The sequence below is a fragment of the Esox lucius genome, chromosome 16 (assembly GCF_011004845.1).
Source record: "Esox lucius isolate fEsoLuc1 chromosome 16, fEsoLuc1.pri, whole genome shotgun sequence".
In the NCBI taxonomy this organism is placed as follows: domain Eukaryota; kingdom Metazoa; phylum Chordata; class Actinopteri; order Esociformes; family Esocidae; genus Esox; species Esox lucius.
This window is the reverse complement of record NC_047584.1, coordinates 12,546,922-12,574,773: the sequence shown is the minus strand read 5'-3', so window position 1 is coordinate 12,574,773 and position 27,852 is coordinate 12,546,922. Positions and strand designations below refer to the sequence as shown.

Below are 27,852 nucleotides of genomic sequence, written 5' to 3'. Positions count from 1 at the left end.
TACAACTGTAATTTCTAATGATCTCATAGACAAACGATGTTCATTGTAAAATTATTGTTAATAATAATAATTGCAAGCCTATTGAAATTAGGCCTGGTATTATTAAGGATAATTCAAGGTAATCATAATTACAATTATGGGTATTATTATCAGACTAATGACTAATAATAATATGAGGACAACTAATTATAACAATATATTATTATCATTATAATTATTTCTTATACATAGGCCGATAGTCCTTGTAGTCTGTAATTAAATATCACATTATCGATGTGACCCGTCCATTAGAAAGATCAGACAAAATGTTTCGGTAAAGAAGGGGAAACGTGGAAAACCTTGCAATAGTCTTTCCTTTTTAGTGTATGACACGACACACTTTGAGGAGTAGGAACTTATTTTGATAACTCCAGGATTCCTGTGATGAATCTCAAGCCTTTCAATCATAACGGGTTTATTGGTGCATCTCGTGGAAATATCTTGTTCTGAAAGACATTCAGTGTTCATACAAATGTATTCCTCCAGGTAGAGTTGACCAAGTTCACACTTTAATATCGTTCGTGGCATTAGCTTCCAAATTACATAATTCTTCGCTGAGTTGCATATTCAGCATTTCCCCCCACATATCCAGTGGATTATGTGCTTTCTTTTTGTCACAGGCCTACTTTTGACCAATTGTACCATTTTTTGGTGACGCTAAGTGGTATTAGTTAGACAAAATAATTTACCAATTAACCAAGGCTGCTCTCGCAAACCTGTGTGCATGTTGCTGGTGAAAAATAAGTATTTATACATAAGTATTTGTTTGTGTGAGTGTTTAAGAGTGCGTGTGTGTTTGTGTGTGTGTGTGGGGGGGGGGGGGGGGGGGCGTGGGGGGGGGGGTGGCTAACCCAACATCAACTTAAACTGAAACTGCAGCATGATTCCTTTATTTTTAGAAAGGCTCTTGTTTAACTTGAATGACTTAATGACTGAGCTGTTACTTTTTTAGAGAAATTAACAGCTGATTTTTCATTTTAGAACTACACGAAATTCAACTTTTGAAGTTACGGGAAAATATAAAAATTATCTTCTGAATATATTAAATAATAGTGTCAGAGCGAATACTGTTCATGCATTTGTTGTACATTATTATTATTATACTTTTGCCTTATAATACGCAATTTTGTTCAATAGGCATCCAACAAAAACATCAGGCCAAAACGTGTTGGTACACTTTAGAATAGTAAAAAAGCACTATTTATCCTCAACGTCTGTAATAATTTTCAGAGCATCGAATGATTAATTTATTCCTGTCACTTTTGGTAGACTGCGAAAGCATATAGTTTCATATGCAGTATTACATTTTTTCGGGATTTACCTGCCTGTTAAGGGATGTTATGTGATTTCACAATCTCTAATACAAATAATTGTTAATATTTGCTGAATTTACAATGTATAAGGCATCATTTGATTCGTGGAGGAATAAATAGCCTTAGTGTGTGACTAACTACATACATGTCAAGACCATCTCTTCCTGTATTACACATAGCCTAGCTTACTACATACCTTAAATACAGTCTAACGGCCTACATAAATGCCATCTTATTACACAAAAAAATACCACACTGCATCTGACATTATGAAGGACCACTCGCGAAGTTCCTCTCTAAGCCTTACCATTCGGGTTAAGGACATTCCAAATATAGGCCCATAGCTGTTTTGAGACAGAAGGCCTAAGGTCAACAGGAGCAACTGACTACCAAATAGCCAGACGATAGTTAAGCCTAAGATTCCTATATGAACATATTAGCGATCAGAGGTTCAAGTAATGCGTTTTAAGTCTAAATGGAAAACACTCGCTCCCATCATAAGGCCTATGCCAACATTTTTAGTGGGGGCAATGGCAATACTTCTTAATGGTTCTAAAAACTATTCCTATTAGGTCCCTAACTCTCAAGTTAATTCACAGATTACGCAAAAAACTGTGAATAATACACACGTAGCCTATACTGACTGTGCCCCCTCTTAACGAGGCCCTTGCCTACATTTCGTTTTGGGGAGTAGACACACTGGCCTCAATTTGGTTGAGGTGGTTAAATGTTGGGTGAATAAAAGACAACATTCCTCAGAATGTATATTTTTAATAACGTGGGAACAATGCCTCACCCAGTTTTTGTCCACTGGGCTCTAGCAAAATAGGCAAAATCCAATTGCCTACAGTAGAGTGAGAGGAATCAAGAATGTTCGTTAGATTGTTCACATCAGTTTGTGAGATGGAGGCATTCTTTTCACTCATATATTAACGTTTTTGTTAGAGTGGCTAAATAGTCTCAGAGCAGTCCAAAAAAGTCCGGTGTCGGTGCCAAACCCAAAGAAAAACGAATTCGTTACAGTTCTAAAGATGGAGACGTTTTTCATTCACACCAGAGCTCGTTCTGTTTAAAGTTTGCCTTGATATCGACATTTTGGCACAATGGTTACAGTTTCTGACATTGGAAGGAAAGTACATTATAGCTCGGGCAAGTGCGTACCCGGACCGAATAGGCTAATGAAATAGATGGGAACATTACTTTTCACAGTGCTTTTTCCAAAGACGGGTTCAAGTGGTATGAGTGTAACTATCATTCGAATTTTGCCCTCGAGTTATGTGAATTCACAATTGAAATAGTGTGTCCATTCATGAAGAGAATTGTAAACAGTCATTGAGCATTATTATAGACAACGTGTGTCTATCCAAATGGCAACTGATTTCAATATCCAAATTTGAACATTTAAAGTCCGAGCCTCTTCTGCGAAATTATTTTTTGCTTAACTTTCACAAATAAAGACTTTTTCTATAAGGCCTATGTCTAGTATTTATTTAAATAATTTAATAATATCAGAAACATACCTTAACCAATTAAATATGAATGTGGACGTTTTGTGGACACAAGAGTTACTCATTCAGCAGCAGGATGAAATAGGAACTTATCCAAATGCGTCAAGACTGCGTCAAAAGCAACATGATATAAATGAGACTTGTCACCACTGCATTTTTGCCCCCCCCCCACCTCCCCCCGCCTTCACTGATGAAGGTTAAAAACAGCAGGGAGCTATTATTTTCAATTATTTTGTTTGTCACAGATTCCTGTCCTTTAACTTGGTCTTTGTTGTGTTCCAATCCATCCTTTCTTTTATGACTAATTTTAAGACAGAGACTCCCATGCCCTGTAAATGTGTTTCACTGTGACTGCCTAAACCTTGCATCCATTCCCCATTCCCTATGATATCCTCTTCCTCTATAACCCCCTGTTCTGTTCTCTGCTCTTTGTCTATTTTTCCTGTGTGAACCCAGCTATCTGTATTGACTTATCAAGGGTGTGTCTGTGCTATTAAACAGCAGATTACATATCTGAAGGGATGGTCTACAGGGAAATGGAGGGCACACTAATACAAGCTTTAGTGTAATTCTCCAGCCTATAACTGGGATGACGGCCATTTGCCACTATTCTTGGCATGTCATTTGGATTTTCGTTTCAGCTGTGGCTACCTACATAATACATGTTTGCAGGCATTAATGTAAGTTGCTTTGGAAAGATCTATCAACCTAATGACATGTATGTATGAAAATACTGGACATACATGTGCACTTGGGGGGATATAGATTTTACCAGGGATGTTGAGTATATCACCATTATATGAACGGCTACCAATCTATTTCTGGTGAGTCTGGTATAAGTACGTTTTCATTTATTAAAAACAGGAACCATGTACAACAAAACGGACATCTCAGAAGTGAGAAATGACGCGATGCACCCGAACCAAACGCTCATTAACATCGGCAGTCACAAAATAGTGAAAATACAATACCCATACCAACAAACAAAATACATCAGACACGTTAAAACACAAATACAATACCCATACCAACAAACAAAATACATCAGACACGTTAAAACACAAATACAATACCCATACCAACAAACAAAATACATCAGACACGTTAAACACAAATACAATACACAAACGTCATTGCACACATTTCTGTTTGACCTAATAACACTGTGGTTGCAAAGCACAAACGCCTGTGAGAAAAAACCCTGCATGGACACCTGTTATTGCATATATTGCAATTTCACTTTATAGTGTGCTTTCTGTTGTGTTAAAGAAGTTACAGTGGTGAAATTTGAATGAAATCAGTGTGAATATGTTTGATAGGACTTCTCTTGGAAGATAAGGTTTGGGAGGCTGTTGAGCTGTCAGGGATTAAGGGGCGGCTAGTCCATGCCTTTATAACTACTTATGAGAAGGCAGATTGTCAGTACAGTAGGTGGAATGTTCAGGTATGCCACAGTCCCCCCTGGTGGAATGTCTGTTCACCATGCTATTTAGTTCCAAGAAGACAGATTTGGCAAAAGCCATCATAGGTGGAGGTGCTGTATGTTAATATTAATTACCAGGCTGATGTTTGAATAAAATTGTCAAAGCCGAAGCGGTTAAAACACGGTGAGTATATTCAAGCGGCGATAGTGCCGTGGATTTCTGTCCAGGGTTTTAAGTGGCTGTTTGTAGAGAGAGTGTGGTGGTTTCAGTTCAAAGATGGGAGAAAACCATTGCATGTGAGTACATTCTGAACACTTCGTTGGAGAATTTGTCTCTGATAAGCCGGAAGTTGTCCAAGCTGAATAAGAATTGTGTTGGTTGTTTTTTAAATATGCTTTTTTTCTAGTGGAGCATTAAGCATTTTGCCAAAATATGAATTCTGTTACAATTCTTATATTTTCACTGTGGAGTTCAGAGTTGATCAGCTGAAATATTTTTTACTACATTTAAAAGTTGAGACAGGAGTTCTTCAGCCATTCAAATTCATTCTCCATAATAGATTTTACATTTGGAGGCCTTTTCTTTCCACTCTGAGATGAACGAGTCATCACTGTACATCTTGACCTTTATTCCTAGGTGTACAGAAATGAGGTCACTGATGTATGAGATGAATACCAGCGGTCCCAGGAAGTAGCCCTGTGGTGCTATAATGCTGCAATACTTTGGTAGTGACAGGTCATTGTAGGACTGGACTCACTGGACCTGGTAACCTGAGAGAACAAAAGAATGCACCTCACTTCTCCATATATTTACTATCCACTGTGGCCTCAGCTAGAGATAGAAGAACTCTCTGTTGCGTAGTTCAATTTAACTCCAAACTGAATGGGAATGAAGACACTGTGTTCTGGGGAGGTCAGGCAGTATACTGATGGACTGGTAGTTATTCGCTTCCTGCTGGTTCATTCTTGCTTGATTTTCAAGACAAGCATCACTCTGGCAGTCAAATGAAATGTCTTGAATTAATAGGTGGTACATATTTAGGCTATACACATTTGTTGTCTTTGACATTGACATCAGTGGGAGGACGGTGACCTTTTGCACACCAATCAAAAACAAATGAAAACCATTACGGCTGTTGTTGTGGTGTATCATGGACACATCTGTGGGGGTGAATTTTGCCACAGTTCTAGTTCTGAGTAAAGTACATACGTACTATAGTTGGTTGCAATGACAGAGATTTTGACATTTACTCGGTTGTAACTCATCAGAATTGGCATGACACCCTCCAGTGAGTTTGTCAATTATTCTTTTCAAATGGTTTGGCGATTTTCTTTTCATCACTCTTCATACTGACCAAAAAGATCTTTAGCTTTCTTTAGGCTCAGTTTCATTTCCCCCCGGTCTTTTATAGCCTAGTTGGTCTATCCTTAGGCCTGATTTAAACATATTAGAAATATCTCATTTAAGCAGCTTGTATTTTCATAAATTGCCATTCTCCCTGGACCATAGTAGGCTTGTTTTTGTGTTTGTTTTTTGAGACACCTGTTTGGTAAATTTGTTAAGATTTCTTGGGGTTGTGACCTTTAGTTTAATTGCAATCACTTTCCAGATTTACACCAGATGTTACCTTGCTCATTCTATCAAGCTAACATTTTTTAGAATGTATTTAGAATGTACGACATGGAGTTTTTATCCCTTTGTCGAATATCTAAATTGAATCTTGTTTTGGAGAGTTTTCTAGCAACCAGTCTGTGAGCTTATGGTCTGACCGTACTGTAATGAGGTTGTAGGACTTTGTTTTGCGGTCTGGCTTATTGAAAGATATAAAGTCCAGTTGGTACTTAAAGGAATTAATCATTGTTGTCAGTCCATCAATCATTTGGCTGTTTTGGAATTTATAGTTTTTGTATTTTTATTTTGTACACATTTTTCTCAGACCATTTAATGCTTAAATCCCCCATTAAAAGTTGTTCTTTGTTGCTGTTCCATTGTTTCAGAACATCAGTTAAATAGTTCAACAAAACATAATTAGAAGAGGATGGTCTATACATCCATAAAACATAAACACACATCCTTAGCAGAGGCTGGTCTATACATCCATAAAACATAAACACACATCCTTAGCAGAGGCTGGTCTATACATCCATAAAACATAAACACACATCCCTAGCAGAGGCTTGTCAATACATCCATAAAACAAAAACACACATCCTTAGCAGAGGCTGGTCTATACATCCATAAAACATAAACACACATCCTTAGCAGAGGCTGGTCTATACATCCATAAAACATAAACACACATCCTTAGCAGAGGCTGGTCTATACATCCATAAAACATAAACACACATCCCTAGCAGAGGCTTGTCAATACATCCATAAAACAAAAACACACATCCTTAGAAGAGGGTGGTCTATATATCCACATAACATAAACACACATCCTTAGAAGAGGATGGTCTATATATCCATATAACATAAACACACATCCTTAGAAGAGGATGGTCTATATATCCATATAACATAAACACACATCCTTAGAAGAGGGTGGTCTATATATCCACATAACATAAACACACATCCTTAGCAGAGGGTGGTCTATATATCCACATAACATAAACACACATCCTTAGAAGAGGGTGGTCTATATATCCATATAACATAAACACACATCCTTAGCAGAGGGTGGTCTATATACCGTTATGTGAACACATTCATTTATTTTGTTGTTCTTGAATTCCGTTTTTTTCTAATCACTTTATTTATGAACCGACAGTCCGTGTCCTTGAGTCTGGAGGGAGCAGCATGCACTGAAGAAGGGCATTAGAGAGCAGTCCGGTTGATGTGGCTTGCTGTTACCCTGGAGTTGATCCAGTGGCCGGCCCTTGCTGCAGTCAACAGCGCAATAGACAGGACCTCAGGATACACTATTTCTATGGATGTCACTGTGCATGTGTGGTGGATGTGTGTGTGTGCGTGCGTGTGCGTGTGTGTGCGCGTGCGTGTGTGTGTGGTGGGTGTGTGTTCCCAAGCTGTTCCAGAGAGTTGGCCTGGACTCCCAGATGTTTTCCTGTCAGTCAGTGTGTGGTCCCTGAAAGTGTTAAAGCCACCAGTCTGTGTTGTGTATTGGTTGTGGTGTGTCTGTGTGCGTGTGTATGTGTGTGAGTGAGTGTGTGTCTGTGCACACAACAGGGAGGCGTTATAAAGTTCTGCCGTTTAACTCTTCATCTTTTATTATGAAGTTAGATGTTTATGAGAGAGCTAAACATATTCACCCAAAGGGCTGTTGCCCCCTTTCCCTCATTTTTCAATTCTCCGTCCTATCATCTCTGCACCTCTCATTATCAACTCTCCCCCTCTTTCCAAACCGCCCCCTGCCCTCAGTTGTCCCTTCTCTCAAACTCCTCCCATGATCACCACAACAACACATTCCAGTTCAGCCCTTCCTGAAGTCTTCCAACACACATAACCAGCCCGTAGTCCCCATAAGACTCAAACACACCAGCACAGGTTTTCCAGGTCATCCCAGGTGACTTTTATTTACCACTATGTTGTGGTTGAGGGGTGTCAGTAGGTTCCATGCCAAACGCTTACTGCTTGTCAGGAAGAGCCCTCGTTCTCACCTTCACCTGTAAGTAGCTTTCATTGTGAGTGTGAGGGATGGGGCGAGAGAGGAAGAGAAAAAGAGAGATAGAGAATGTAACAGAGAGGAAGAGACAGAGAGAGAGAGAGAGAGAGAGCAGCTACTCTTTTATTTGGTCACAGAGTGGGGCATTTGCAACTGGTTCATAGCCCTGCCGTAAAACTCTGCCTCAATGGCACCCTATCCTGTGTGTAGCGCACTACTTGTGATCGGTGTCCAGAGGGACCTTATTAAATGTTGCGAACACATAGAAAGGAACAGGCTGCCAACTGAGAGCACAGATGTCTGTTGAAGACCAGAGCTCTGCTGAGTATACGTTCAGTAATGTGATTAATCTAATCGTTCCGTGTGATATGGCTAATAACGTAGCGTAAGCCCTACCTCCTTTCTGCTTTGCATGTCTGTGATGGAGCGTTTCATGAATTCAGCCTTATCACGCGACCTTAGCGAACAGGCTGCAGTTGCCCTGTATATGCATCTGTGGCTTGTTGCACAGGGCCGGGCGCGGAGAGAAAGCTGAGTAAAGCTACTGTAAGTTGAGCTTTGTTTTTCTGTTTTTCAAGTTCGACGTTCCTTTGGGGTCGTCTGTGTTGTCCCTGTCTTTTTTCCTTGTTCACTTGTGGTGGTTTGTATTTGTCTGTATTCGTAGTTGTGCTGTTCCTCCTCCACGCTCCGCTGTCTGTCTGTTGTCCAGTGTGTCTCAGCCATATGTTGCACCCTCTCTGCAGCATGTTCACTGCAGATTCAGGTTTATGTGAAGTTTGTCTAGTTAGGGGACACTTATGTGCATGAGGTTATAACCAATAGGTCCATGGTGAGTGCTGTTAGTTATGTGACTGGTGATTTCTTTAACAAGTTGCATACAGGGTTGATAGATAGGTAACTAGTAACTAGGTAACTAGTCAATGTACTCCGATGACCGGGTTCAAGGGCAGTTCCACACAAACTATCATGCTGGACACTTTAGAGTCATTTTTGGGGTTTTTATAAGCCTTACCCAAAACTTAAAGCTCACAAATGACGCATTGCTATCCTTACCCTTTAAGCTGTCCATGGACAAGGAACGTCAATAACCCATGCTAGGGTTTTCCCTACTTGCACTGCTTTGAAATGGTAACCTTTTAGTGTTTGTGGCCCAAATCCTATCCAGGCCCTGGTAACAAGTGAAACCATTTGTAGCACAAATACTTGCTATAACTATGTATGTTCCAACCCTAACCCAAATAAATAAGGTTTACATAAATAAATGTAACCCTTAACATACGGATTGAGGGGATGGAAATAATTGTAAGTCAAAGTTTTTTAATTTTTTGTTTTACTAATTGGGTCTTTAACATTTTACCTTGAGACAACCAGTGATGTGTACCACCCATCTAAAGTGAATTAGAACATCTGATATTAAAGGGAACCTTGTGATACCGTGTTTCTTACCCCACACCCTTTAAAAATACATTCATCCCTCTCTTTTGCTCTTTACCTAAATATCTCTCTCCCTGACTCTACCTCTACCTCTCTATTCTTCCCTCCCCCTCTCTCTCCCTCATTATCTCTCTCTCCATCTCTTTCTCAATCAATATCTCTCTCTCTCTCTCTCTAACTTTCACTCCCTTACTGCCTCAATCACACATTCACACGTAATCACACCCTGTCTTTTACCGTCCATTTCTCTGTCAATTTCGGTGTACTTTAGTAAGAGCACTTCGATCTGTAGCACACCATTCACTTCCTCAGATTCCTGCGTGTGTCACCGCTGGCCCTGCACACTGCCCTCTTGACAGAATGCTGAGAAGACAAGCGAGACAGAGAGAGACTGAAGAAAAGAGAGGAGGAGAGAGGGGGAGTCAGTCAACGAACGGGTTATGTGGAACACAGAGGAGAGGAAGTCTCTGATTTGGCTGTTAGAAGTTATACCAAGGTGTCCCAAAGTGACAGTGTTGAACGTGATAATAGCACCATGACAGCTATTTCCTCTTTCTTCTGTGTCCAGTACCGTGGGGGAGGCTTCGCTAGCGTGCGTGTGCGTCCGTGCGTGTGTGTGTGAGTGTAGAGGTTTTCGGTTTTTGGGGGTAGGGTTAGGTCTATGTTTAGGTAAGGGTTAGGGGTAAGGGACGTTTTGAATGGGAATAATTTCCTTGTAGTGTATTTATAGTGAGGACCCGGACTCCTAAAAAATCCTCACAAATGAGTAAGCCCAGGAAAATAAGTGGAAATGAGGACATTTTGTCCTAATTTTCTATCAAAATCCATTGTTCTCACTTCCAGTGGACTACGGTTCATCACTGTGTATGTGGGTATGTGTGTTTTGTGGATTTTCTATAGATGTGCATGTTGCTCTATAGTATTGTCCTATCAGTATGGACGTGTCCATTTTCTACCTGCGTGTCTGTAATTGTATTTGTTGTGTCTTTGTGAAATTGTGGAATTTAGGAGCAGCCTTTATTCACTGGCAGATTAAACCTTAGTGGCCAAGATAATCAAAGTAGTGGACTTCAAATGACTTGCGTGAATAGCTGCTCTGTCTTGTATAGATGCCTCTCTGTCTTCCCTGTTATCATCTGGCCTTACATCGCGTCAAACCTTTCATCCACTAAATATGAACTGCTGCTCGCTCGTATCTCCCTGCTGATCTCCAAGCACCATATATTACACGGTATGATATCTGGTGAACTTGATAAGGAAACTAATCTAACAGTTATATCTGGGCTGTTAAATAGATCACTTTATTGGTCATCTGATCCATTTATATATTGACCTGTCATAAGGAAGCATGTAACCTGGACGCTGTGGAAGTGCTTCTTGACCGTGACATAACCTGTATGTCTGTCTAGAATGCAATTGTGTGTATTCAGCACAAAGCTATGCCAGAGTGTACTCTTTCACACACCTACAGTATACACGCACACATGTACTGTTCACACACGCACCACTACAGTACACACACACACACATACATACACACACACACACAGACCTACAGAACACACACCTACAGTGGGGAGAACAAGTATTTGATACACTGCCGATTTTGCAGGTTTTCCTACTTAGAAAGCATGTAGAGGTCTGTAATTTTTATCATAGGTACACTTCAACTGTGAGAGACGGAATCTAAAACAAAAATACAGAAAATCACATTGTATGATTTTTAAATAATTAATTTGCATTTTATTGCATGACATAAGTATTTGATCACCTACCAACCAGTAAAAATTCCGTCTCTCACAGACCTGTTAGTTTTTCTTTAAGAAGCCCTCATGTTCTCCACTCATTACCTGAATTAACTGCACCTGTTTGAACTCATTACCTGTATAAAAGACACCTGTTCACACACTCAATCAAACAGACTCCAACCTCTCCACAATGGCCAAGACCACAGAGCTGTGTAAGGACATCAGGGATAAAATTGTAGACCTGCACAAGGCTGGGATGGGCTACAGGACAATAGGCAAGCCACTTGGTGAGAAGGCAACAACTGTTGGTGCAATTATTAGAAAATGGAAGAAGTTCAAGATGACGGTCAATCTCCCTCGGTCTGGGGCTCCATGCAAGATCTCACCTCATGGGGAATCAATGATCATGAGGAAGGTGAGGGATCAGCCCAGAACTACACGGCAGGACCTGGTCAATGACCTGAAGAGAGCTGGGACCACAGTCTCAAAGAAAACCATTAGTAACACACTACGCCATCATGGATTAAAATCCTGCAGCGCACGCAAGGTCCCCCTGCTCAAGCCAACGCATGTCCAGGCCCATCTGAAGTTTGCCAATGACCATCTGGATGATCCAGATGAGAATAGGAGAAGGTCATGTGGTCTGATGAGACAAATATTGAGCTTTTTGGTCTAAACTCCACTCGCTGTGTTTGGAGGAAGAAGAAGGATGAACACCATCCCAACCGTGAAGCATGGAGGTGGAAACATCATTCTTTGGGGATGCTTTTCTGCAAAGGGGACAGGACAACTGCACCGTTTTGAGGGGAGGATGGATGGGGCCATGTATCGCGATATCTTGGCCAACAACCTCCTTCCCTCAGTAAGAGCATTGAAGATGGGTCGTGGCTGGGTATTCCAGCATGACAACGACCCGAAACACACAGCCAGAGCAACTAAGGAGTGGCTCCGTAAGAAGCATCTCAAGGTCCTGGAGTGGCCTAGCCAGTCTCCAGACCTGAACCCAATAGAAAATCTTTGGAGGGAGCTGAAAGTCTGTATTGTCCAGCGACAGCCCCGAAACCTGAAGGATCTGGAGAAGGTCTGTATGGAGGAGTGGGCCAAAATCCCTGCTGCAGTGTGTGCAAATCTGGTCAAGAACTACAGGAAATGTATGATCTCTGTAATTGCAAACAAACCTTTCCGTACCAAATATTAAGTTCTGCTTTTCTGATGTATCAAATACTTATGTCATGCAAATGCAAATGATTTACTTAAAAATCATACAATGTGATTTTCTGGATTTTTGTTTTAGATTCTGTCACTCACAGTTGAAGAGTACCTATGATAAAAAGGACAGACCTCTACATGCTTTGTAAGTAGGAAAACATGCAAAATCTGCAGTGTATCAAATACTTGTTCTCCCCACTGTACGAGCACATACAGCTTCAAGCCAAAACTTTGTGTTAACACTATGTGACCCAGATGACTGTCCTGCTCCCCCAGTTCTGTTCCAGTCTGTTCTCTTCTATTATCCTCTGTTCTGCTCCCCCCTGTTCTGTTCCAGTCTGTTCTTTTCTGTTATCTTTTGTTCTGCTCCCTCGTTTTCTGTTCTAGTCTGTTCTCCTCTGTTCTGCTTTGGTTCTGCTCTCCCCTGTTCTGTTCTTGGTCTGTTCTCTACTGTTATGCTCTGTTCGGCTCTGCTCTCATCTGCTCTGTTCTTCTCCGTTCTGTTTTAATCGGGTCTGTTCCGCTCTGCTCTCTGTACAGTCCACAGGCTAACCGTCATTGTTTGGCTCCAGGTTTAATATTTAATATGCGGCACATTCTTACACTCTATCCATAATTCAAACGGAGAAATGTCTCACCAGATCACTGGGTTTGACTGAAGAGAAAGAGCTTGTCGTGGACATTCATGCTGTTCACTGAGGTTGCAGCACCGGCAGGGTGTGTCGCATGAAACACATTGGAAAGGCAGCACACACAGCGCGACAACCAGGCTGAACTCACAGGGTTTTACATGAACAGACACCACATTCAAACGGGCTTCAGGTGGTGATGTGTCTGACGTGGACACAAGCCCTTAGATCGCCGCTGCATATGTGGGTATAAGAAAATGTGTCGATAGCATAATTTTTTTTTTTTACTTTTATCTCCTCAGTCAAATATCTGTGATCATGGCGGGGGGAGGTTATGAAGGAAAGATGGCTGCTAAGATGCCGCCGAGCTGCGGGGAGGTTGATTGGGATCGTCGGCTCCTGGGGATCAGGTTCGGACTTGTCGGAGGAGGGAGGTTCTCAAACGAACTGAGAGGTAGCGAAAGGAGTCGGAGGGCAGGCTGGCAGGGGGTAGACATGCGCACAAATTGACTCAGAGTCTTGTTCACAGAGTTCTACAGTTTCTCTTTGACTACGGTATCCTGCCCAGTGGATGTCCGCACACTGGGCTAGCTAGCGTGGTGAAGCCACCAGTCATATTAAGTACTATAAACAACTATGTGGCTTACAGGAGGTCAGGAGCCAATTTGTCTCTGTGTAGAGATGAATATATTTATTTATTGGCTGTTTTCAAAATATGTTTCCTTAATTTAAGTACAAAAACCCAGTTAAATTTGAAAAAACTTCCAGCCAAACAAAGTCATTTTTCTTGGAAATACATACAATTTGGAAATCAAGCAATAACCAAGTCTAATTCAGACATCATTTGATGCGTAGAATAAGACAATACCATTTTTAACTATGAAAATAAATATATCAGTCTTGTTCGGATTTGTCGTGTGTCAGAATAAAACAATGTAGCTTATTTATTGAATCTTCTTACCCTATTGGCTGGAGCTATTAGACAGGGCACAATAACAATAGAAGACATATGTGGCTATTCTCTTGTTCATGAATAGAGCTGCCAGTTTGTGTGCCTGTGAATTTTAAAGGAATAGCCAAGGTCTCTCTCTCCGTCTCTCCCTGTTTCTCTTTGTTTCTTTCTGTGTCTTTCTGTTTCTCAGTCTGTTGGTGATCTCCACTCTATGAGTTATGACCTATACTACTGTACTAGCCCTGTAACACATTTATTTCCACTCTCAGATCGTTTAAATATGTCTTCATGCCGATCTTATTAAACACCAAAGAATTCAGCCACTTGTTTTTTTTTTTTGTGGCCCATGCGAAGTTTCTTCTTAATCACGCCAAGGCTAATGTCTTAAATTTATTGTTCATTTTGAAATTTCGCCCGAGCTTGTAATTCCTCTGAAATTGGGGATGTGTGGGCAGGTTTTTTTTGTTGTTCTGTGGTCAGTGGTGTTTTTCTCATCTGTGGAGAAATGAGAGGAGATGCCCTGTGCGTGAGTTGGAGAGGGGCAAGAAGAGAGAGATGGGAAGAAGAGAGACAGAGACCGCAGTGTGAAAACGTTTTCTTTGTGGCTACTCAGGGAGAGAGAGTGGGCCTGTAAAATCTATCAGGACGGATGGGGGTTCTGGTTAGGAAGAGTGTGGGGTATAGGTTATGCTATTTTTCTTGTGTCACTTTCACATTTCCTATTTGGACCTCCCATTTGATCCCAAAATTAGGTGATTCCTATTTCCCTCGCCCACTACTTATTTCTTCGTTTTAACATAGGTTGTTAAGACGTCAGAGCTTAAAATATAACACAACCTACTACCCTGTTCCAGTCATCTGTTCTAGTGGAGTTTCTAATTGTAACAGTGCAGTTCCTAACACTTACCTCTTCTGTTTTTCTGCTTATTTTCTCTCTAGCCCACTGTTCCCTGTCTCTCTAGCCCACTGTTCCCTGTCTCTCTAGCCCACTGTTCCCTGTCTCTCTAGCCCACTGTTCCCTGTCTCTCTAGCCCACTGTTCCCTGCCTCATTCCCCCTCTCTGTCCTCTTCTCCCCCTCTCTGTCCTCTTCTCCCCCTCTCTGTCCTCTTCTCCCCCTCTCTGTCCTCTTCTCCCCCTCTCTGTCCTCTTCTCCCCCTCTCTGTCCTCTCCACCCCCTCTCTGTCCTCTCCTCCCCCTCTCTGTCCTCTCCTCCCCCTCTCTGTCCTCTTCTCCCCCTCTCTGTCCTCTTCTCCCTCTCTCTGGAGTTGTTTGAACTGTTTGATTAAGTGTTGACTGCAGTATAGGTTTTGAGCTCAAAAAGTGCCATTCAAATAGAAATTCTCTCTCGTCCTCAATCTCTCTGTCCCTCCCTCCCTCCCTCCCTCTCTCTCAGGGATACGGTGGGTAACACATGTTAGCCGCCAGTGTCCTGGGACTCTATGTAAATAAGATGTGTGTTTTCTTCTCTTGGCATGTGTCCTCTGGCCTGGCAGCCTCTCTAATTGACAATCCCAATATAAGGGCTCTGGCAATAATACTGGCAACAATTCCCAGGACACTGCCAACCACATACACACACACACACATGCGCGCGCGCACACACACACACACACACACACACACACACACACCCACACATCTCTTTTTCTGCCCCTCTCTGACAAACACAGTGTCATGCAAACACACACAAGACCAAAGGTTCCTCCGTCTCTCCTGACTGGGTGAGTAGCGTGGCTTCAGTAGGTCAGAGTTGGCATCGCTTCCTGTGTGACAGACCTTCACCACCCCACAGCCCAACCTTCTCCCCACAGAGCCCAGTTTACATTCCCCATACACACTGGTGCAGAACCACTCTCTCTCCCCCTCTGTCTCTCTCTCTCTCTCTCTCCCTCCCTGCTGCTCTCTCCCTATCTGGCGTTTGGTACCATGTGTTTGCTTATGGTGGCGTTTGTGGAGTACGGTAATATGTTTTTGTAGGATGTATAGTTGCGGTGGCACTAGATGCAGCTTTTGATGGGGGTGGGAGACGGTCTCTCACTCGCTTTCTCTCTTCCTGTCTCCATTTCTACCTCTCTCTCACCCTCTCCCTTTCTCTCTCCCTTTCTCTCTGTGAATATTGATAACCCAGGCCTGGGTTAGCCACAATGGGCCTCCAGTTGCTAGCTGACCCCCCAGGTTCTCAGAGGTTTAGGTTGCAGGATTCGGCTGGTTATTGTAAAAGCTTGATTTCTGCTCTGCGAGACAGTTTTGTGTGTATCTGGATGAATGCTTTGGATCATTTTCCTGCTGGAAGATCCACTGGTGACCCAGTTCTATTCTCCTGGCAGAAGTGGACATATTTAGTCTAAATTCTCTGGACACTTGACAGAGTTGATGATGCCATGTATCCTAACCAGGTTCCCAAATCCTAGGAACCACACAACCACACAACCACAAAACCACACAACCACAAAATCACACAACCACACAACATCGCAGATCCACCTTCATACTTCACAGTGGGAAGCAGTTTAAAAAAAAAATCCAAATCCCTCTTTTTACGCCAACCCACCTCTAGTGTTGAAAGAGAGGGGCGGTCCCCATGTCTTCCGGTTCAGAAAATTAATTGGAAACCCCGCCCCTGGTCTGTGAGTGCCTTAATTGCAGAAAACTTGCTAGAAAAGGGGAATATTTTCCCTACGTCCCATTGCAACACGTATAGAATCGCCATAAAGGAACTGGACACAATTAACATTTCTCCCAATCCCTTCTGGGGATTCCGGGATGGGATAGCGCCACGCTATCCGTCTGGGATGTGTCTCCGTGAACATAAACATATTATTAATGTTTAGGTTGTTTTCTTCTACAGTTGTTTCACTGTCACTTTGTCGTGTGTATCTGTGTGCTTTGTCAATTTTCCCCTCACCTTTCTTTTGCTTCCCTTCTCTCTGTAACCGGCTAGGCCCTTACCCACTGGCAGTAGCCCCTCCTGGTGGCTGGAGGGGGATGGAGCGTGGCGGTGGGGAGAGCCCTCGCATGCAGGACAGTCCTGAGTGGGAGCGAGAGCGACGGGGTGGTAGCCCGGACCTCAGCGGACCCCCGCCGGTGAAGTTAGGACGCTTGGAGCTCAACGGGAGCCCCACAGGGCCACGCCTCCTGCGCCACAATGGCAACCCGCACAGACCTCTGGGAGGTAAGGCTTCACAGGTTACACAACTCCATCAGACACCTACAGAGTCCATCCGTAATGCTCAGTGTGGACAGTCAGTTCCATGTCTTTACACTACTCTCTCTCTCTCTTCTGCCATGATCCTATGTTACCAGGGCCGCACTGGATGCCCCTTTCCTGGCCCTAATCATACTGCATTGCCGTGCACTCTGGAGTTCATGAGTCACAGTGCAGTATTTTATAGGACTGTATAATAACACTAATCCTTAGCATTGAGTGTGGATCAATTCCGTCCCATACGTCCCTGTCTAGGTCTAGTGTGTACCAGAGTAGTGCCATGGGAACTATATAATACGGAGGTTACTAAATAAAGTATAGCTACGTATATTAAGCTGATTTATACTGTAGGTTATCGATCGCTCTGCAGACATAAAGGTATGAATGCATATGCAAAACGCAGTAAACACACAAATACACACACACACACCAACATACACACATTGTATTTTTTGAGACATTTTAAGAGAAAGGGAATTTACCATGCTCAGATGAAAACAAATATATTTGAATGTGTTATAGTTATATTTAAACATACTACAAATTAAAATACTATGTAATAGCATTTTTTTCAAATATCTTCAAGGGATTGTTAAAGGGAATTTATATACTTCCTTGAGACAGGTACACACATCTTTTATGTCTCTACATGTCTCTACTTTTAAAGTAAAGGGTGCCGTCTATTTCATCTGGGAAGATATAGGGCCTCAGTACCAAAATCCTGGACCATTCCTTTAAGGATTACACTATAAATACAGTATATCCCAAAGTTCCTCTTCAAGTTGTATACTATAAAAACTGTATATCCTGAAGTATCTCCTTAAGTAGTATACTATAAAAACTGTATATCCTGAAGTTCTTTAAGTAGTATACTATAAATACTGTATATCCTGAAACCGGCCCTAAAAGTGTAATTCCATTCAGAATACACTTGGTTGTAGTTAAGGTGATATTGCTCTCTGTCATTTTTTATTTTTATAGAAATCAGCTCATGGGGGAACAAAACAGGAAGGATGCCTTTAGACAGGCAGTGAAATTCTGATATTTCTCTTATACATTTTCCTTACTAATTACTTACTCAACCTTTGAACAACCACATCAGATATTTTCACATCAGAAAATTTTTCAAAGCTAACAATAAATACCAGAATTATGCTGCTTGTCTAAACTCAACATGAAAGTATAATAATATGTTTCATAGTGCTTTCTGGCTTGTTTACACTGTCAAATTGGGATCTTTGTATTTATTATATTGTATTTTGACCAATTAGATCAGCTTTAAAGAATCTGATGTGAAAAGGCCAATAGTGAGAAAGAATATTGGAATTGAGCTTTAAATATATATTTATTTATTTATACTCTCAAGAAGGGTGAATGCCATTAGTTATTTTAAAAATACTTTAAAAACTTTTGAGTAATCTAAACTAATATTTTAGGTTCATATGGGCATTCACATCAGACATTCCTGAGGCATTTAGAAGTTATATTCTTTATTCATTTAAATGTTTTTTGGGGGAGATGAGGAGAAGGTGTCCTGGCTGCAGCTGGAGTGGATGGTTAGTCTTAATGAGGGGTTAGGGTTAGGGTTAGGGTTAGGGTTGCCTTTGAAGAGAGGAAACTGAATGTGTCCCCTCCAAACCACAGAGCGACCCTGATGTGTGGGCCACACACACACAGTAATACATGCCATATACATGATATGGAACACACTCACATCCTCAAGTGTACTAGTTAACGCACTCATACAAACACATGGTAGGCCTATGAACACACACACATACACTCAGGAAACACATTCAGATATACAGTAAATTAATAGATCTGTGGTATATATTACAAACACACGCGTATATTTCTGAAATGTATTCCACACATGTCCGTTCCCATGCGTTCCCACTGCTGACAGAGCTGGAGGGAAGGAGCGGGAGAGCCAAGAGTTCCTAAGCGTTACAGCAAGAGGGAGCTACGGAGAGAGAAAGAGGAAAAAATAGACAGGTGTTAGTGAGGCCGAGAACAGGAGGTAGGTGCTGGGAAGAGAGAGAGCTGGGGGATGGGAGAAGGGCTGCTTGGAGCTGCTCTGTGTTGACAGTTATATTTCCCTGTTGGGGGAAATTCACTTACTTGAATTGGCACAGAGCTCCAGTGTGTAATTCACTCCATAAGAGCCCAACAAACTGGGAGCTGGGATGATTAATGGAGAGGAAATAGAAATATAGGAATTGACTGATTAAAACAAGGGAGGGGGCTCAAATGCTGCTGCTGAACCTTGCGTTTGTCTATGTGGTGTGTGTGTGTGTTGGGGGTGGGGGGGCATATGGCTCTGTGTGTTTTTCTGTGTGTGATTCCCTGTCTGTTCTTCGTGGGTTTCTCCTGTGTGTGTGTTTCTGTGCGTTTCTCTGTGTGTTTATCTTTGTGTGTATGTGTGTGTGTGTGTGTGTGTGTGTGTGTGTGTGTGTGTGGTATTGCTCTGCTCCTACTTCCTAGTTCTGGGAGTATGCCTAATGCTTAGACCTCATTTCTTGTGAAAGCCTTAATGAATTGGCAGTTGACAGGTGGCCTACAACCAACAGCCTTTCATAAAAAATAGGAATATTGGTGAAGGGGTAATATGTTGTTGCTATTAGACAAAAGGATTGTGATATCTGTTAGCTGGATGAGATTTTGGCTGTAAAATTTAAGGGTTTTCAAAACATCCAGGTTTTCCAGAAATCCGGGATGGACGATTCCCGAATTTTGTCCTACTGCTACCTTAATGTTGGGGTCTTCCAATTTATATTTTGTGGGTAAATTCAGGAATTTTGGGCAGGTTCTCATTTTTCATATTTATTTTTGTGCTGTAATCACTCTGTCCGAAATAATGTGGGCAAACTCAATTCTGATGTCACCCCTTTCATTCTGAAACCTTTAACTGTAGCAGTGTGTAGTGGCAAATTCTGAATACCAAAGGTTAGAAGGGAGATCTAGTTGTCATCTGATCTCAATTGGAATCATGTCTGGCCTCTAATCATACAATAACTGAACAGTTTCTTAGACTGTCCAATGTTGGTAACCTATGGTCAGATAACAGTGCCTGGTCTTACTGTATGTTTCAGAATGCCCTGGGCAGTTCATGAAAGTGTGTGGGTATTGTATGGGCAGCTATCCCTCTCAGAATCACTTTGAGCTTATGTATAAAATGAACGGTTACAGTAAAGCGTTTCAATTTGACAATGAGAGTAGATTGAAAATGTAAAATGTAAAATTCCTTTTTGCAATTTGAATGGTGAAGCCCAGTAAAAATCTCATATTTAAAAGTTTATGATGTTTCTGACTTATTCTCATTTATGTTGCCAACATTTAACAGAAGAAAAAAATACTTCAGAAACCCCTGCTCATACTTTTATCTCAAAAAGACTGTTTAAATAAATTCCATAGAATGATATAATTCCTAAATAATCAGCACTGTTGAGCAAGACCAGTCAGAATTCTATTGATATGGCTACTGATTTTTGATTATATACAGTCAGAATTCAATTGATATGACTGCTGATTTTTGATTATTTACAGTCAGAATTCTATTGATATGACTACTGATTTTTTATTATTTACAGTCAGAATTCTATTGATATGACTAGTGATTTTTGATAATTTACAGTCAGAATTCTATTGATATGACTACTGATTTTTGATTATTTACAGTCAGAATTCTATTGATATGACTACTGATATTTGATAATTTACAGTCAGAATTCTATTGATATGACTACAGATTTTTGATAATTTACAGTCAGAATTCTATTGATATGACTACTGATTTTTGATTATTTACAGTCAGAATTCTATTGATATGACTACTGATTTTTTATTATTTACAGTCAGAATTCTATTGATATGACTAGTGATTTTTGATAATTTACAGTCAGAATTCTATTGATATGACTGCTGATTTTTGATAATGGTTGGTTCTCGCATCATTGTTACACCATTCTGCTTTTTAACATAACAACTCTCTTTTGGAAGGAAAACTGTATTTCACTCATTGTCAGCTTGTATAACAGTGTACATTTTCTGTCCTCTCAAAATAACTCAACACACAGCCATTAATGTCTAAACACCTGGCAACAAAAGTGAGTACACCCCTAAGTGAAAATGTCCAAATTGGGCCCAATTAGCCATTTTCCCTCCACAGTGTCATGTGACTCATTAGTGTTACAAGGTCTCAGGTATGAATGGGGAGCAGGTGTGTTACATTTGGTGTCATCGCTCTCACTCTCCCTCATACTGGTCACTGGAAGTTCAACATGGCACCTCATGGCAAAGAACTCTCTGAGGATCTGAAAAAAATAATTGTTGCTCCACATAAAGATGGCCTACGCTACAAGAAGATGGCCAAGACCGTGAAACTGAGCTGCAGCACGGTGACCAAGACCATACAGCAGTTCAACAAGACAGGTTCCACTCAGAACAGGCCTCGCCATGGTCGACCATAGAAGTTGAGTGCACGTGCTCAGTGTCATATCCAGAGGTTGTCTTTGGGAAATAGACGTATGAGTGCTGCCAGCCTTGCTGCAGAGGTTGAAGGGGTGGGGGGTCAGCCTGTCAGTGCTCAGACCATAAGCCGCACACTGCATCAAATTGGTCTGCATGGCTGTCGTCCCAGAAGGAAGCCTCTTCAAAAGATGATGCACAAGAAAGCCCACAAACAGTTTGGTGAAGACAAGCAGACTAAGGACATGGATTACTGGATGATGGTGGACACTTTGGGCCTAATTTGGACATTTTCACTTAGGGGTGTAATCACTTTTGATGCCAGCGGTTTAGACATTAATGGCTGTGTCTTGTGTTATTTTGAGGGGACAGCAAATTTACACTGCTATACAAGCTGTACACTCACTACTTTACATTGTAGCAAAGTGTCATTTCCTCAGTGTTGTCACATGAAAAGATATACTCAAATATTTACAAAAATGTGAGGGGTGAGATACTGTATATCATTTATATATGTATATATAAATAGGGTAGTTCTTTTTTATTTATCTTTAGAATAACTTTTGATTAAATTAAATGATTAAACTAAGTAGAATAGATATATAGATATATAAATTGGACAGGACATAACAAGAAATCCATTATCCACAACAGTAGAATAAACAACCATTCACACTTCAAAAGATACAAACTAAATTCCCAGCAGTTGGACCTAAACTCAGCATAACAATCTTCATTGCCTAACATTCTTGTCCGCCTTTCTCTCTCCTCTCACACCCCCAATCCCATCCAGGTCTGATGATCCCGGTGTTCTGTGTTGTGGAGCAGGCAGGGCAGGACGGTGGGATGCATCGGGAGCGTGAGGAGGTGGAGAGGAATGAGGGCCATAGAGAGGAGCATGCTGAGTTCGTCCTGGTCAGGAAGGATATCCTGTTCAACCAGCTTGTGGAGACGGCCTTGCTGGCCCTCGGCTACTCCCACAGCTCTGCCGCGCAGGCCCAGGGTGAGTGTGTCCCACGCACCGACCGTTTCCCTAAACGCACGAACAAAGGCCTACAAGCTACCAGCAGCAGGGATATATAGAGTTGGAGCGTTACTCATTCTTAATCTTTCAAAACAACACGCCTGCTTCAAAGCTTTTACCTTGTTCTCCATCATACCTTGTGCTGAATCTCAACACTGTTGTACATCATGACGAAGAAACGATGCTCTGCAAGGGACTGGCGCCTGACGACACCCAGACCCAATGTTGATTTGCACTTTCGGGGGAAAGGAAGAAGTATAGAATGCTTGAAAAACATGACTGAGGAACAGCCCGAGTCTGCCCAAGTCATTAAACACAGACCAAAGAATGGAAACGCAGTTTTTCGAGCTCTTCCAGGGGCACAAATAAATGCTATAAGTGTTTGCATCCTTGTGCACTTGTGTACGCGCGCATTTGCACTTTGTCCGCACATCTGTGCATGTGTGAGAATGTTTACGTGTGAGAGGTCCAAGGGTGGAACGCAATAACTGTAATTTATCGTTGCACACATGGTTGTCATCTCCAGGACGACAGTGCCGTTTACTCGTGTTCACTTAAGTATGCAGAACATTCAAACTGATGGAGTTGCTTCACGTTGATATATTATGGTAACAATAGACAGAACCAGGCAGCTGACATACATTTGCTTCAAAACCACTATGGCAATATTTACGCTGTGTCTTTATTTGCACTGTGTTTATCTGTAGCCCACACACATACATGTCTGGAAGTGAAAGCATGCCTATGAGGTGGCATTACCTAAGATAGTGTTGCTTGCTTTTTGAGGTCAGTTTGGTTTTGTTTCAATTGTGAAACGATTATTGTGGTTTTCGATTACTGTTTCCAAAAAAAAAGCAGCAACAAAAAAAAAACATTAGAGGCCAAAAAACTGATTATGAAATGATGATATTAAAATGATTTATGTGTTCCCTGACACATACTTGATTTCGGTTGTACGCACACTGCAAATATTCTAGTTTCTCTTTATGTCTTGTTAAATAACTCCCATATGATGCTGATTGGGGCCTTTCTTCTACATCCTCCTCTGCCCACTGAGCACCTGTCTACTCCATCAGCAATGACCTGCTTTTTTCACTGTACTGAAAGTGGGTTGAATGCTTTAACAACACTGAATAAAACAATGAGGCTAATCAAAGCCCTGTAATCGTACTAACTGCAGTGCTTATCACCATGATATAAGCACATTACATGAATAACATGTTGACAGACTTACTTTGTTTATTACAAGATCATTTTCAGTAAAGTCAGTCCTTGGGACTGATCATGTAATGTTTCCTTGGTCAGTCTGGTCAACCATTAGTCAGGCTGTCTTTAGCAGCTAGGTGCCTTTTGCTGTCTTTAGCAGCTGGGTGCCTTTTGCTGTCTTTAGCAGCTGGGTGCCTTTTGCTGTCTTTTCAGTAGTTCAGTTCGTCAAAGTTGATGGGACCACTTTAAAGGTTGTACTTTATTTGATATATACACTGAGAATTTGAATGATCAATTTGTCCATTTTATTTGAGAAATTAAGCACAAACATTTCACTAGAACTGCAACTACACGTACTATATGCATCTAATGAAACAATGGATCGGAAACATTGATCTTATGACCAGAACTGTTTATAGAACTACCTCTCTATACTGCTTTATTTAATGTCTGGGGGGAAAATTAAATATAGGGATGTTAATTACAAACTAGTGCATAATGGGCATAATGAAATAATAGGATGACAACGATAATTACAAACCCGTATTTTAAATTAAACTAATTAAACTACAAGTCCCTAAAGCACAGAGTCTCACAGGTAATTTGAGTCTTAATGAAACTAATTAAACCAATAACATTTCGGTCAGTTGTTAATTTTGCGTAAATACTGCAATGTGGGTTTAAGACCGGAGTCTTTAAACTGCAATCATGGGTTAGTAATAGTGATTTGTGTGTGTGTGTCTGTTTGTGGGTGTGTGTGGGGTGATTGCTCTTTTGTCTAGTCACCACATAATCTATCCTCTTGTTAAAACCAAAACGTTGTATTATTTGCTACTGAATAATAAAGGTATTGGTATTAGTATTTATTGGTACTAGGTATAGGTATTACTATATATTTATTGCAGCATTTATTACCTCAAGTTACATCATCAACATGATCATGATCGTGGTGTCAACCATGTTCGACAGAAAGACAACATTCAAGCCAGCCATTGTTTCATTCGAAGATTTCAGATAACTTGTCATTTATAGTTGGATTCAAGAAGTCTTCAGTCTCGTTTTGTGACATAAGGTACAAGAACGATCTCACCTTATACAACAAGTAGAATAGCACCACACAGGTTATCCAGGATTCCTGCATCAAGGTCCACAACGCTTGTGTTATTTCCGAACGTCTCAATCAAATGAACCTCTCTGGCCCTCATTCTACTGCCTCTGGCCCTCATTCTACTGCCTCTGGCCCTCATTCTACTGTCTCTGGCCCTCATTCTACTGTCTCTGGCCCTCATTCTACTGTCTCTGGCCCTCATTCTGCTTTTACTGAAAACCCTGTATGTCCTGTCCTACGTTCATGTAATCCCATTTGAAGACCCATGCCCATATTCCAGGACTGCTGTCCATAATTTAATTTTGCATTAGACTTCTCACTAGAGTTCTGGAGGCGTTGTTGATTACGTTCACATGGTTAAGAGTTTATCCTTGCATGGGAAACACCTAACACTAGTTCCCAGTCCAAAATGACATTATTAATTCAAGTAACAGTGACAGTCTCACTATTAAAAGTAAATTTTCTGTTAACTGTAAATAATGCTGCTAAGTAGTCATATATTTTATTCAGTACATTTGTGTACTTTTAAAATACTTAAAAAAACTCAATTTCTAAGATATAGAATATTTTAAACAATACAAATATCAACTAGAGTCCTCTGGAGATGTATGAGCTGGCCAATCAGTGGTCTGGAGATGTATGTGCTGGCCAATCAGTGGTTTACGGGCATTAATTCTTGTATGACTTCTATAAGCCCACATCATTTTTTTAAGGGCAGAACCACACCACTCCAAGACTGAAAAGCTGCATTTTAACATACTTCATTACAATAATATGGAATGCTTATGTCCTAGAAAAACAGGGGAGTTACTTAACTTATAAGGAGACACAGTTGTTTTCAATTCAACCTATTTCTACTGTATTTATTGTCTCAAGGCGGTGACGTGAACTTGAGTAACCGCCCAAAACCACAGTTGGCCAGGGGGGAGTTCTTTTTTATTTTATGTCTTTAAATTGTTTAGATTCTCTATATTTTACAGTTTTATAGGTCTTCTGTTGGACAAAATCTACACTAGGGTGAATGAGACAGGAGCCTCCTAAACGCAGCTAAAACCCAACTTCTCTAAATAATGGGAATTTATTAATTTGTTTAAAATGCAGTGTTTTCTGTTATCTTTACAATGGTGATGAAATATGCATATTTTGTAAATACCACCGACTTTCTGTCTTGGTGTAAAACCTTTTTTTCTGTAGCCGGCTGCTTGAGTGCAGAGAGACAAGTTTGTTTAGCACAATTTTGTTTGCAAAGTGCAGCTGTAGAATCCTCATAGAACCATCATAACATCCTATCTGAAGGGTCAGGATGATGCTACAGCCGCAGAATCCTCATAGAACCATCATAACATCCTATCTGAAGGGTCAGGATGATGCTACAGCCGCAGAATCCTCATAGAACCATCATAACATCCTATCTGAAGGTTCAGGATGATGCTACAGCCGTAGAATCCTCATAGAACCATCATAACATCCTATCTGAAGGTTCAGGATGATGCTACAGCCGCAGAATCCTCATAGAACCATCATGAGTTTTGAACTGAGCCTGTTTGTTTCAGTTTTATAAAGCTGTGTCAATTGACAGCAATCATTTAATAAATCTTTCACCATGTATTTTACTTGGTTTCTGGTCAGGGCATGCCTCTGGTGCCACTTATAGGAGGAGTGCATATTAATCCGGCTGTATAAGTAATTGTTCCCAGCAGGTCAAATAAACAACTAAAATGAACTACTAATTCTGGAAAGAAGGAGTTGTCACTGTTCTCTGCTTCAGAGTCTGGGAACAAGCATGCTGTTGTGAGTTTTCTCTGCATAAGAGAGTGCAGGAGATAAATGTTTGTGTTTAGATGCTGGAGGTTTTTAGGAGTGTGCAGGCACTACCTGATTGGCATTTGTTTGGACCAGGACTGATTGTGTTCCTGACAAATTACAATTCTATTTTGACTCTTTAAAGTAATGTGTTCCCGAAGACTCTTTACTATTAGGCAAATGCATTTTATTTACACCCGACTGAGAACACACGCCCCCAAAATGTCACCATGTCATTCACACGCTTCCTAGACAGGCGCGCCAAGCATCAGGGGAGGTCTTTTTCATCAAACCCTCTTAAATAAAGGCCACAGTGATCTCACGTCCAGTCCACATCAATGGAGTCATGAAATCCTCCAGGATGTTCAAAGACAGACTAAACCAGACATCACAGCAGCAGCAAACAAACAGCCCGACCAGCACAACATCAACAGTCCCACAGTTCAACCAGCAGTCACACTGACTAGGGGAAAGGAGCACTACAAATAACATAGCTGCTCTTCACCCCTATACAGATGCAGACCCACAGGCAAGTGCACACACTCACACACACACACACACACAGACGTAGACACACAACAACCCCATGTTCCCCTCCTCTTCCTCAAATGAATACTTTTTGTTTTTTAAAATAAGCGTTTATGTTAAATGAATAATTTCTGGCTTAAATTATACATTTTTTCCTCTGTGGTAACTGACCGAAATTACACAGAGTTAGGGCTATTTTCTCCCTGTTTGAATTGTGTCCTGCATACTTGTGTTCCAGCGGTGTATTTAAAGTCTCTCCCAGCACCAGGCCTTTCTTTAATTAGACCCAGTCAGTAATTAACTGGTGGATATTGTTTATTTCAATTATAAGGGTCTAAAGGCTTTTATAGAATGGAACGGACAGACTAGTACTTTAAGGCTTCAGACAATTAACGGTGGCCGGCCAGTCATACTGTTGTAGGCCTCAGACAGGAGAAGAGATGACAGGAGAGGAGAGCGTGCATTGTTGCTCTGCTGCCACGTTACAGGGTCAGAGAGCTACACTACTGGACGAACGTTCACTTTGGCAGAGGTCAAACCACAGCCTCCTAAACGAATCCTTGTTTTAGGCTGATAGAATGATCATAAAATGGCTTCTCCATTTGATTTGGAATTTTAGGGCCCATGTG

General features: G+C 41.2%; 1 protein-coding gene across 9 annotated transcripts in view; it reads left to right on the top strand.

The window, feature by feature from the left end:
* The window catches only part of satb2 (SATB homeobox 2), a 62,924-nt gene that overhangs the window by 9,284 nt on the left and 25,788 nt on the right, over window positions 1-27,852 (top strand). For 3 of the 9 annotated variants that reach the window (XM_020055008.3, XM_013137971.4, XM_034286836.1), the window contains 2 exons: window positions 16,824-17,054; window positions 22,348-22,557. In XM_020055008.3, the coding sequence (XP_019910567.1) occupies window positions 16,824-17,054; window positions 22,348-22,557 (441 nt within the window). Of the gene's footprint in view, window positions 1-12,911; window positions 13,384-16,823; window positions 17,055-22,347; window positions 22,558-27,852 lie in introns of those variants that run through there. The other 6 variants (XM_020055010.3, XM_020055009.3, XM_020055011.3 and 3 more) reach the window with 4 other exon arrangements.